Source organism: Lissotriton helveticus, chromosome 10 (assembly GCF_964261635.1).
Source record: "Lissotriton helveticus chromosome 10, aLisHel1.1, whole genome shotgun sequence".
NCBI lineage: Eukaryota > Metazoa > Chordata > Amphibia > Caudata > Salamandridae > Lissotriton > Lissotriton helveticus.
The window spans coordinates 519,664,569-519,677,842 of NC_136071.1; the positions used below are offsets into that span (position 1 = coordinate 519,664,569).

The window sequence follows — 13,274 nt, forward strand, 5'->3', positions numbered from 1 at the left end:
GAACTCATCAGAACTCCTCAAAGGCCTTCAGTGTGCTTAGCATGCATACATGGTTACCACTGTACTACCCTCAGTAGCCAAATAAAATGATGTTCTTGACGTGGTGTGTCATAGGTCTGTCATAACCTGTGAATTCTGATCCCTTGTTAGAAATCACCTTGGATTATATAACCCTCAGGGAAAACTAACAACAAGCATCAAGCATGAGCTGTGCAATATGATGGGAGGAAGGGTTCATCAGCCAGCTGTTAGTGTGGATTAATATAACCTGCAACAAATCAGAGATTTCATGGCCTGTTGTCTGACCACAATTCAGTAATTCATGCCGCATTGCAGGACAAATGCTATTGGATGCCAATTACTTCCACCAGCTTATCTCCTTCAAAGCAGTCTAGACTTAAGGTCCCGTTGACAGGCCTGGCAGTTCAGGTTGACCTGCTCCTACTGAAGCATAACCAAGGTGGATTTGCATATAGCTGGTTCCAATCTGGGGTGGGAGGGTGGGAAAAAACCGCGAGGGAACAAACTGTGGCCCCAGAGTAAATTCTTTTTTTTTTTTTTTTAAGGCCGAGTTGAATGGAAGCAATCTGCCCATGCTTTTTTGCCTTTCTACTTCTAATCAACGCACCCTGGTATAATCAGAAATGTAAGACTGCCAATGCACGTCCTCTGGTAACCAACTCAGGGGTCAGCCTTCGAAAGGTCCACCTAGAAGGACCAAAGCACCTTAGACTCATGACATTAAGCACATCCTGGTGTCGTTCTGCAGTCTTCCCTATGATATGAATAGATTATCAGCTTAATGTAGCATGATATATGAACAAAATTATACTCATGGCAAAGGGAAATAAATTGGGGAGAAATGTACTTGGTGTACCTGAAACGGGCTACTCACACATTGACTTGTATTATGCTTGTATGTAGATATCCAGGGGGAAGCAGTACACGGTGCAGCCTTGTGATACAGGTATCTCTATCCAGGCATTAAATGGAGTGTGCGCAAGAGCATTCATGTTAAACTCATGTTCACTGTGGTATATCACACTGTTTCTAAGTAATATCAGTGAAAGAAAAGATGAAGTGAAGCTAGCATTGCAGTTTAGGCTGTGACATGCGTGCCCATTTCCTAGATTCAAGAAATCTACTTTAATACTTGTATTTGCAATTACACACCTTCATACTTTATGATAAATGTACAAAGTCCAATTCACGAAGTGTGTCTCTTAATAACGCATGTAGACCTACAGTTGGAAAAATCTATAAAAAATATGTATGGGTAACGCGTATATGATTCACTGACGTCGAACCTACATGTGCAGGTTCTACATACATGTAATGTACACACTGCAATTGTACATGTATATCGGTGGGCATGAAAAATTCAGGATATCCAGAATAGGGTGAGAGCAGAGGATAAAGATAAGCAAAGCAAATGTAGTTTAAAAGTACAAGGTAGTAACTTTTCAGTATTTGAAAATGTTGAAAAATGTATTTGCCACACTTAGCTGCTTTTTACTGGGGAAAAAAGCAGCTATCCATGCACGACTTCAAGAGGTGTCTAGTATGGGGTGGTGTGTAAAAAGAAAAACTGTAGTTTGAGGACTGAAATTTGAAGTCGAAAGGAGTTGGCCTAACAGCTAGAGCGGTCGACCTAGAATCTGGGGAACTGGGGTCGAGTCTCAGCAATGACGCTGAACATCCTGCGATTCTGGGCAAATCACTTAATCTCCCCGTGCCTAACAAAAAAAATGAATGTGTCCTCATGTAACGCAACTGGTGCTATGTAAAGTGCACCGATACCAGATTCGGGTCAAGTTTGTGCTATATAAAACTCTGCAAACAAAAAAACCAAAAAAAGAACACCACAATTCATGATTTTTTAATACCCTCTACATACGATTCAAAGTGCAGCTTAGAGAAAGCAACAGAAGCTTGAGAAATATGGGGGGGACCTATGAGTAGTACACCATTTGACATGACCACCATAGGTTGTGTACAATACATGTAGATGGCACATGAATGTTGATGAATCATCAAAATGGTGCACCAAATACAAGTATAAAAGTAAAACATAGAATTTGTTTATTTGGTCTTTTTTCAGAGATATTGTTAATCAGACCTACACCAACAATTCGTTGCACAGAGCATGCTATCGCTAGAGCACCTTACCAGTACGAGGTGGATTCTTCACTTTGGTTCCAACTGCAGTTATCTTGGCCAGAGCCTGAGGGCCCTCGTGGATGCTAGGGCCTTTAGCCTTTCGCGCAGGCCTCTGTCTCCGAGGGGCTGCGCTGGATTCATCAGAAGAACTTAAGTCTTCATATCGTCCTGAAAGAAGCAAATGTAACAAGACTGGGTAAATTAATCAAAATAGGGTAAGTGTGGGAAAGAGCTAGGCGAGTGTGACCCGAGAAGAGAATAGTGGGGGGGGGGGGGGGGGGGGGGGAGAACAATGGACTGGTGTAGCTGGGTTGAGGGAATTATACTCTCTGGCATTACCTCATTAACCCACAGGTTGAGGTTTAGATAAGAACAAACCTGATCTGGCCCACTCCCTCTAATCCGGAAATAATGGAGACCAAAAAGTAGTCAAATGCCATTGCTGATGACTTTTCAGACATCAATGTGAACAAATTCTGGAAGATGTCTGTAGGAATGAGGCTTAGTATATGAACCTGCTTCCCATCCACCTCCAATAGCTGGACACTGAAAACGGCACACCAGGAAAATCCAGCACAAATCCTTTATTGAGCACTTATGGGACAAGGACGACGCGTTTCGGCGTTTGCCTTTATCAAGTGACCACCATTTTGTATTCAAACATATTTAAGTCCGTCTTTGATGACAAAATCATAAAGCTAGAAAACATACTTTCAATTTCATTTTAGACACACAATAAAATATAATCACAATGCTCAATTGCTGCATTAGAACCGTGACAATAAGATCTCGTATTTACAGTTTACAATTAATGTCATTGCGATCTCATTTGAAGCGAGGGACTGACGTTAGGTATACTAGCCTTGTGTCGTGAGACTCGTAAACGGTCGCAAAGTCAGCCGGGTAATGTAGTTCACCCGTCGGATGCAGGCGGAGTTTAAGACTGCTATTGGGCAAGATTCCACTGATGTAGCGTGTCTGAGCCTGCAATATGTGACTCGCAACCGGTCGCAATTCGGCTGGGTAATGTAGTTCACCCGCCGAATGCGAGCAGGGTTCGAGACTGCTATATAGTGGAATTCCACTGACATAACGTGTCTGTACCTATAACCACTGCAGATTATATCTTATCTTACGATCCCTGGGAGCTCCCTGGGTTCAATGATTGTGTCTTATAAAATCGATACTCCTCTCTATCGTAGAATTCTAGTGAGGGGAGTAAGAAGTTCTAGTGCAAGCATGGTGGTTAGCCTTATGTTCAAGTGCTCACGATCAAGGATGAGGAAGTGATGACGTTTTAGTGTGAGTGTGTAATGTGTAAAATGTAAATAACGAGTGAAAATAAATATTTTCATTCTTTCGTGACTTTTGTGGCTTTCCATTTCTTATATTCTAGCCCTGGAGCGACTAACGTTCCTGTAGCACCACTACAATTGTGGGTAATCCTTCTCCCCTTTTGTGTGGATAGGCGATTATAATATATGTATAAGCCAACATCTTAAAAAAGTGATAGTGATATAAAATCTTCCTTACATATCTCATCATTCTACGAGGTAGCTTTCGTAATGTCCCCGACAGCTTCATATGCCTATATGTGAGGATAACTCCTCCCCACAATTGAGCCCCTTCGGGGTCTTACTGTCCAGATCTATAATGTATCTGGACTCTTTGACCCTTAACTTTGTTTCGTGGTCTCCACCACGTAGGTGTTTGGGAATCTTGTCAATGCCAAAGAATCTTAAACTGCCATTATTGCTGTTATGGCTCTCTTCATAGTGGCGGGCCATCGGGTAATTGTGATCCCTGTTCGTAATAGCACGTAGGTGCTGTAGGATCCTCACCTTCAGTGGGTGTTTGGTGCTGCCTACGTATCGGAGGCCACAAGGGCACTCCAACACGTAGACAGCAAATTCAGTGTTGCAGTTAATCTGTTGCCTGATTTGCTTCTTTTGGCCTGTGCGGTTTATGAAATCCTTACAGGATTTTCCGTTGCGGTCAGCTTTACAGCTGCCACAAGTCGTAAATCCATTAGGTCTGGGAGGCCACTTTGCTCGGGATGTTTCCCCAGGATAGCTGTGTACCAGTTGATCCCTAAGGGATCTGGCTCTGCGATAGGTGATCTGTGGTCCCTGTCCTACACATGCTCCTATAATCGGATCTGCGGTGAGCAGATTCCAATGCGCCCTCATGATTTTCCCTAATGCCCATGCCCCCCTACTGAAATTGGTAATCATACGTGGTGGGCTGGGTTGGTTGGTTTTCCTGGGCTCATCATTTCTCATCGCAGAACCGGATATCTTAAAAAGGAGTGCCTCGTGTTGCAGATCCTTCACTTTATTTTGTGCTGTTCTTAGGGTTTCCTCACTGTACCCTCGCTGTTTGAATCGCAAGATCATGGCCTTCTGCTCACTCTCAAAATCTGCATAAGTGCTGCAATTTCGGCGAGCCCTCAAAAGTTCCCCATATGGTATACTCTCCTTCAGGGGTATGGGGTGGTGACTCGCCGCATGCAGCACCGTATTGCTGGCTGTGGCTTTCCGGAACAGGCGGGTGGTGATGAATCCCTCCGTGATCTCAACTGCTATGTTAAAAAATTCACAGTACTTATCACTTATGTTATATGTGAATCGTAAATTGAGGTCATTAACTCCAAGACGGTTAATGTACTGTTTCGCCAAGGTTTCGGGACCATTCCATATTATGAATAGGTCGTTGATGTACCTGACCCACATTAAAATGAGGTCAGTATACATCTCCGATTCCTGCGACCAAACAACCTGTTCCTCCCACCAGCCTAGGAAGAGATTCGCTAGACTGGGGGCAAAACAAGTTTCCATCGCGATCCCAGATCGTTGGCGATATACAGCTTTCTCAAAGAGGAAGATGTTCTCCTGTAAGCAATACAACATCATACTTCTCAGCATAGCATTATGTTCCCAATAATCTACATGTCTGCTTCTCAAGTAATGTATACATGCTTCTACCCCCTTCACTTGGTCAATACAAGTATATAGAGAGCATACGTCCATGCTTATCATCAGGTACCCCTCCTCCCATCTTAAATCATGCAGTTGTCGCAGAAAGTCTGTGCTTTCGTTGCAGTATGAGTTCCACTTGCGCACATATTCATTGAGAAACAAGTCCAGGAATATGGAGGTATTCTCCAGCAGCCCCCCATTTGACGATACTATTGGACGCCCTGGTGGTGATAGGGGATCCTTATGAATTTTCGGAAGGAAATACAGACATGGGATACGAGGTTGATCCTTCTTCAAAAATTTGTATTCATCAGTGTCCAAAAGTCCACTATGATACCATCCTCCCAAAAGTGCATGATAATCTTTTATCGTTTTTCTGTATTGCTCCCAATTAATCAACTCCTAGCAGGTGGTATCCGCCAATTGTCTTGTTGCCTCCAATTTGTAATCATTATAGTTCATAATTACAACGTTGCCCCCCTTATCGGAGGGCTTAATCACAATGGAGCTGTCTTCCTCCAGGCTTTTTATTGCCAATCTTTGTTCCTTTGTTAAATTATCCAATTTAGAGTTCCCAAAGTTTCTTCTTGTTTTCTTTAAGTCTGATATAATCGCTTGATTATAAGCCTCGATGTTATCGAATGGGACATTTGGATTAAACTTGCTTTTAAGTTTGAGGCCACTGTGTTTGATTTGCTTATTCATAACCCCACCGGATCGTAGGAGCACATATTCATTCCTTGCATCATTGTCACCAGTTTCTAGTTCATACATGTCTTTTAACAGTTCCATGTCATGCACCTGCAAATTGATACCCGTATCATCCGATGTTCTGGAGCTTGCCTGTTTAGGTTTTGATCGTACTGCATACATTTTCAACAATTTCAGCTTTCTAACATACAGAAACAGATCAACCCTTGTGTCTGTGTAATCCAGGATTGTACTGGGGCAGAAGGACAATCCCAATTGTAATACCGAGATTTCTGTTTGGTTCAATTGTCTATCTGAGAGATTTACAACAGTTCTGTTCTCTTCCATTATATTCATGGATTGATTCCCCAAAACAGAAGTGCCTCCCCACTTCTATGTTGTGGGACATGGCCACAAGAAGACTTCGCTGGCCTTTCACACACATACTACCCCGAATGTGACATGGAACTCCAGTGAATACTTGATATCCCACATTGAATTTCCACACTACTGAGTTTCCATTGAGCAGCTTTAGGAATGCTATTTTCCGCTCATAGGATGTGCCTTCATTATATAAAACAATGCGTTATGTACCAGAACACACTGTAATGACAGAGGAATACTTTTCCGCATATTACTATTATGTGTGTTATTTTTCAATGTGTAACGTGCGCACCATGCGATCAATACCAATTTGGCCACTAGATTGTTGTGCCATATGTGAGGCAATGATTACATGCTGCATTTGATAACTATTTTTTGTGACAATTTATTTGACAATTTATCTGATATGTAGTGCAATGCATATCTTTAGCCACCAATATATTTTCATTCTGCTTGATTTCATTGTGTTTGCATATAATTAGCATGTTCCATGTCCTGCAATGTTTCACATATGCACTTGCAATATTACAAATCGGCAGTCGCATTTGTAGCACTTTCAATGGCAATTGAAGCAGTGTGTCCTTTGTCCAGGGCCTCCTGAGGCCCCTGGGTGCCCAGTGGTAGGGCCAAAATCAGTTTATATGGGGAGTGGCGTCACATAGCCCCGCTTCCTGAGCCACTAAAGGTCCTGGGGAGCCCAACGCTGGGGCCGTGTTAGACGGGGACCCAGAGGGTCGGCCGAATACTGGGGGAGAGGCCTCCGATGAGGGCCGTCTCCGGCGATCGTACAGACAAGTCACTTCCCTCCCCACAGATAGACACCACACAAGGATGAGATCAACACTCTTTATATAGGGTTCTTGCGGCAAGGTTATCAGCGGTACAGGAGATTCAGGACTCGAGGGTCCTCTCAATTCTAGTCTCTGCAGGGAAAGGGGGTAGCGGGACAGTCTTGGTACCGGATCAGTATAGGAGGTGGCAGGAGGGAAGCTCACAATCCTCGAGCTTAGGAGTCTGCAAGGCCGGGCCGCGGCAGCGCCAGCAGGCCGAGGCGACGGTTCAAATGGCAGAGGGCCGCGGCAGCGCCAGCAGGCCAAGATGATGGTTCACGTTGCAGGGGGCCGCGGCAGCGCCAGCAGGCCAAGATGATGGTTCACGTTGCAGAGGGCCGCGGCAGCGCCAGCAGGCCAAGATGATGGTTCACGTTGCAGAGGGCCGCGGCAGCGCCAGCAGGCCAAGATGATGGTTCACGTTGCAGAGGGCCGCGGCAGCGCCAGCAGGCCAAGATGATGGTTCACGTTGCAGAGGGCCGCGGCAGCGCCAGCAGGCCAAGATGATGGTTCACGTTGCAGATGGCCGCGGCAGCGCCAGCAGGCCAAGACGAAGGGTTCACAGAGCAGGGCTGCGGCAGCGCCAGCAGTCCGCCAAGGATGAGTTCTTCTCGGTGTCTCTCGACTCCAGGATACAACTGCCTTCCTGGTCTGGGGCTGCCCCAGTTATAGGTCTGGTTCCCTTTGATGTCCGGACCCTCGCGCCTTGAGGTCGGGAGGTCCGGAATGAGGGAGTCCCGACACCCAGCAGGGGGTTGGAGCCAGCGCCCAGGGAGGCCGGGGGTGATCGACACCCGGCGGAGGAGAGCCGTTGACGCCTTCTTCTTTCATTGACCTGCCAAGTGGTCTCTTTACCTCCTGTGTGGAGGTTGGTGCCTCGATGTCGGGGCCGGGCCAGGCCCAGGGTTGGGGTCGAGTCGAGGCCACGTGGCCTCGTGTTGTAGTGTCCAAAGATGGCTGCCGGGCCGGGGCCATGGTGCTGACGGGGACCCGGCCAGCCGGTACGGGAGGGTTCAGGAGCTGGAGTCCCGGTGTAGACGGGTTGTGGATTACCTCGGGGGGTTGCCGGGGTGGCTCTTGCTGGGGATTCAGGGAGAGCCGGGGTCCGGGCCCTGTTGTGCGGAGGGGGGGCGGCCCAGCTACGAGGCCTGTCCAACATGCGTCCCCCCCAGCTGAAGGCAAGGAGAGTCAGCCATCCTCTTGGGGACTCTCCTCGCCGAGGCGGAAAAAGCGTGACAGGCCGTCTGCGTTGGCGTGGTCCTGGCCTGGACGATGCTCCACAGTGAAGTCCATCCCCTGTAAGGAGATGGACCAGCGCAACAGTTTCGCGTTCTCCCCCGCATCTGCATCAGCCATTGCAGGGGTCGGTGGTCTGTCTGCACCCGAAAGGGGGTGCCGAAGAGGTAGGGCCGGAGCTTCTTGAGGGCCCATACTACGGCGAAGGCCTCCCTCTCGATGGTGCTCCAGCGCTGTTCCCGGGCCAGCAGGCGTCGGCTGATGAATGCCACTGGCTGATCGACTCCCTCGGTGTTGAGTTGGGAGAGGACGGCCCCCACGCCATGATCGGAGGCGTCCGTCTGTACGATGAATTCCCGGCCGTAGTCGGGAGCCTGGAGCACGGGGGCAGTGCACATGGCGGCCCTCAGCTTCTCGAAGGCCGATTGGCAGTCCGGAGTCCAGTTGACTGTTTTGGGGTTCTTCCTGGATGTGAGCTCCGTGAGGGGCCCCACGATGCTGCCATAGTCCTTCACAAACCGCCGGTAGTACCCGGTGAGCCCCAGGAAGGCCCGGACCTCGGTTTGGGTCGTAGGGGGTTGCCAGGCCTGGATGGCAGCGATCTTGAGCTGGAGGGGGGCCACCAGACCGCTTCCCACTTGGTGTCCTAGGTAGGTCACGGACCCTTGGCCCACCTGACATTTGCTGGCCTTAAGGGTGAGCCCGGCCTGCTGGAGGGCGTGTAGAACTTCCCGCAGGTGGCGGAGGTGGTCGGTCCAGTGGTGACTGTACACAGCGATGTCGTCCAGGTAGGCGGCGCTGAATCCTTCGAGGCCCGCCAGTACCTGGTTCACGAGTCGTTGAAATGTTGCCGGAGCGTTTTTCAAGCCGAATGGCATCACCCTGAAGTGGTAGTGACCGTCCGGGGTAGAGAAGGCGGATCGTTCTTGGGCCCTGGGGGTGAGGCCGATTTGCCAGTAGCCCGCTGTTAAATCGAAGATGCTCAGGTAGCGGGCGGCCCCCATACGGTCAATTAGCTCATCTGCCCGGGGGATAGGGTGAGCGTCGGTCCTGGTAACGGCATTCAGTCCCCGGTAGTCCACACAGAACCGGAGCTCAGGGGCAACGCCCGGGGCGGCGGCCTTGGGGACCAGGACGACGGGGCTGGCCCAGGGGCTGTCCGAGGGTTCGATCACTCCCAGTGTCAGCATCTTGGACACCTCGGTCTGGATGCAGGCGCGCACCCGATCTGGTACGCGGTACGCCCTGTGGCGAATAGGGGGGCTGTCCCCGGTGTCCACATCGTGAAGGCACCAGGGGGTGACCCCAGGGGTGAGAGAGAACAAGGATGCGAATCGTGTCAGGAGAGCTTGACAGTCTTGGCGTTGCTCCGGGGACAAGGCCTCGGAGAGTCTGACCCCTTCCACGGAGCCATCCGGCTCGAGGGTCCTCAGCAGGTCCGGAAGGGGCTCGGAGTCTTCTTCCGTCCCATTATCGGTAGCCATCAGGAGACTGAGTTCTGAGCGTACAAAATGGGGCTTGAGTCTGTTGGCGTGGAGGACCCGTAGGGGGTTCCAGGGAAGTTTCCATGTCGATTAAGTAGGTGACGGGCCCCTTGCGTTCGATCACCTTGAAGGGTCCGGACCATTTGTCCTGTAGTGCACAGGGTTCAACCGGGGACATCACCCAGACCTGCTGTCCCGGCTCGAACTCGAGGGAGGAGGCGTGCTGATCATACCATTTCTTCATGTCTTCCTGACTGGCTTCAAGGTTGACTTTGGCGATCTCCCTGAATCGCCGGGTCTGGTTGCGAAGGGCCAAGAGGTATTTGTATACATCCGGGGGAGTTTTCTGGGGGGGCCTCTCCCAACCTTCTTTGACTAGGCTGAGGGGACCCCGGACGGGGTGCCCGTACAGGAGTTCAAATGGGCTGAAGCCTAGGGATTTTTGAGGGACCTCTCGGTAGGCGAACAGGAGGCACGGGAGTAGCACGTCCCACTGGCGACGGAGGGGCTCTTCTAGGCCCATGATCATTCCTTTGAGTGCGCGGTTAAACCGCTCGACCAATCCATTTCCTTGTGGGTGATAGGGGGTCGTGAATTTGTAGGTGACCCCGCACTGTTGCCAGAGAGACTTCATGTATTTCGAGATGAAGTCCGTGCCCCTGTCGCTGACGACCTCCCGGGGAAAGCCCACCCGGGAGAAGATCCCCATCAGGGCTCGGCCTACCACAGGCGCCGTCACGGTTCGAAGAGGGATAGCCTCGGGATAGCGGGTGGCGTGGTCCACCAGGACCAGGATGAACCGGTGTCCTTGGGTGGTTCGGGGGTCCAGGGGCCCCACAATGTCTATTCCCACCCGTTCGAACGGGGTGGTGACGACGGGAAAAGGCTGCAAAGGTGCTTTGGTTTTTCGGCCACTTTTTCCGCTGGCCTGGCAGGTGGGGCAGGCCTTGCAGTGGTTGGTGACATCTTTTCGCATTCGGGGCCAGTAAAAGTGGGTCACCAGGCGGTCGTACGTTTTGTCCTGTCCCAGGTGTCCGGCAAGGGGTATATCGTGGGCTAAGTTCAAGAGGAAATCTCCGAAGCGGAGGGGCACCACCAGCACCCGACTGGCCCCCAGTTCTGCAATCCTTTGCTCACTGTAGAGCAGGTTATTGTCCCAGTAGATCCAGTGGGCCCCCGAGGTGTCCCCTGCGCTCTGGGCAAGGGCTTGCTGCCGGAGTCCCTCGAGGGAGGGACAGGTCCTTTGTTCTTGTTGGAATTGTTCCTGGGTGGGACCCCCCTCTTGACGCCACTGGGCCAGGTCGGGGAGGTCCGGGAGCCGACCGGGTCCTTCTTCGGTTTGGGCCGGGGGACTTGCTTCTGGGGTGGCCTCCTCTGGGGCAATCGCGGGAGGAGGCTCCGGCCACTCGGGTTCCTCTGGACTGGGGACAGCACGGGCGGTCATGGACCGGGTCGTGGCACAGACCCATTCGGGGAGGCCCAGCATCCCCAGGTGCTCTCTCCGTTCGACTGCTGCCCAGGGAGAACTTTCGAGAACGTTCCCCAGGAGGCAATCCACGGGGGCATCATCGCGGACAGTCACTTTCAGCATCCCTGATACTCCTCCCCATTCGAAGGGGACGTAGGCCATTTGACATAGACTTTGAGTTGTCGGCCGACCGGACAGGGCAAAGAATGTTCGGCAAGATCTGGTCCGGGGCCACCAGATGGCAGCGGACCGCGGTCACACTGGCCCCGGTGTCGCGGAGGGCTTCAGCCCGGCGGCCATTAATGTTGACCCACTGGCTGTACTTCTGCGTGTCGGCGGGAAGGGGGGCCCGAGGGATCAGGTCTCGTTCCCCTAAGCAAACCAGGGACATGGCGGCCGGTTCCCACTCAGGCTGGTCGGTTTCGTACTCTTCTTGGTCTTCTGGGGTTTGCTCTTCCCCCAGGGCTGCAGCAGCGACCTGGCGGGGTAAAGGGTTCGGGTTCTTTGTAAAAGACTCAGTGAACACTTTCAATGAATTGGTGATTAATGATCTTAAAAATCTAGAGAAATGCACTGGGTGTAAATATAAAAAATGGTCACAGCAACTAAAAGATTGTATGGATCTCATTAAGAAATTGTCGTCTAATAATGATTGTGTTGTTCAAAATGCAGATAAAGGTGGGAACATAGTTTTATGGGGTAGACAGAAATATCTGGATGAAGTGTATAAACAATTGAACAACAAGAGCAATTACGCTAGAGTCCCGCCTGATGTGATGACAACCAGCAATCGTTTGTTTAATACCAAATTACAGCATTGGTATGACCAGAGTTTAATATCACATGGTGACTTTAAGTATTTAGAAATTAAAAATCCTGTAACTTCAGCTTTTTATTTAATACCTAAAATTCATAAGGATTTAAATAACCCACCAGGAAGGCCGATTATCTCAGCCATTGGGAGTGCGTTAGAGAATACTTCTAGATTCATTGATTCATTTTTAAATCCTTTAGTGAGATTATCACCCTCATTTATCCAAGACACGGGTGATTTCCTAAAGGGTATCTATGAGCTACCCTGGGAAGATGACCTGTTCCTCATGACTATTGATGTCACCACGCTATGTATGAGCATTAGGCATGAGGACGGTCTTAACGCTATAAAGTACTATTTGGGTAGTAGACCTATCTCCCTATGGTCACATACACAAATGTTTTGCACAATGGTGGAAAGTTGTTTAAAAAATAACATTTTTCTTTTTAACAACAAACTATTCCAGCAGTTGTGTGGTACTGCGATGGGCACCTGCTTCGCCCCCAGCTATGTTAATTTGCATATGGGCTGGTGGGAGGAGCAGGTGGTCCGGAAGCAGTACCAGGAGGAGTGGCACAACAATATCCTCCATTGGAACAGGTTTATTGATGACTTGTTCATTGATTTTGTTAAATGACTCCAAATTAATGATCTTAATCTGAAATTCACCTGTTCTGTGAGCAATAAAGAAGTGAATTATTTAGATCTTACTGTGTATGTGAAAAGTGGGAAACTACACACCAAAATATATCGTAAACCCACAGCAAGGAATACGTTGCTTCATGCAACAAGTTTTCACCCCACTAATATGATTAGAAGCATCCCCTATGGGGAATGTTTGAGAACAGTAAGAAATTGTAGTGAAACTGCCATCACTGAGATAGAGCTACAGAACCTGCGTTCCCGCTTTAAAACAAGAGGATATGGAGAAGAATGTATCCAAAGTGCATTGCACAAAGGGAGACAAAAATCGAGAGAAGAAATCCTGTTTCAACCATCAAAAACTAAGAAACGAGGGGGAAAAAGTACACAAGGGGCTAGTGAGTGCAGAATGGTTACCACATTTAATAAACAGCACGGTCAAGTAAGAAATATCCTAATGAAACACTGGCACCTGATCAGAAATTATCCAGTTCTGGGGAACCTGGTTTCTAAGAAACCGATGGTAACCTTCCGCAGAGCCAGATCATTCAAGCAAATGTTGGGGAGCAATATGGCGCCCAAATCCAT

General features: G+C 49.4%; 1 protein-coding gene across 3 annotated transcripts in view; it reads right to left on the bottom strand.

Annotated features, from left to right (window-relative positions):
• Positions 1–13,274, bottom strand: part of ANKS3 (ankyrin repeat and sterile alpha motif domain containing 3) — a 134,093-nt gene that overhangs the window by 61,901 nt on the left and 58,918 nt on the right. For all 3 annotated transcript variants that reach the window (XM_078663035.1, XM_078663033.1, XM_078663034.1), the window contains exon 7: positions 2,170–2,328. In XM_078663035.1, the coding sequence (XP_078519161.1) occupies positions 2,170–2,328 (159 nt within the window). The remainder of the gene's footprint in view (positions 1–2,169; positions 2,329–13,274) is intronic.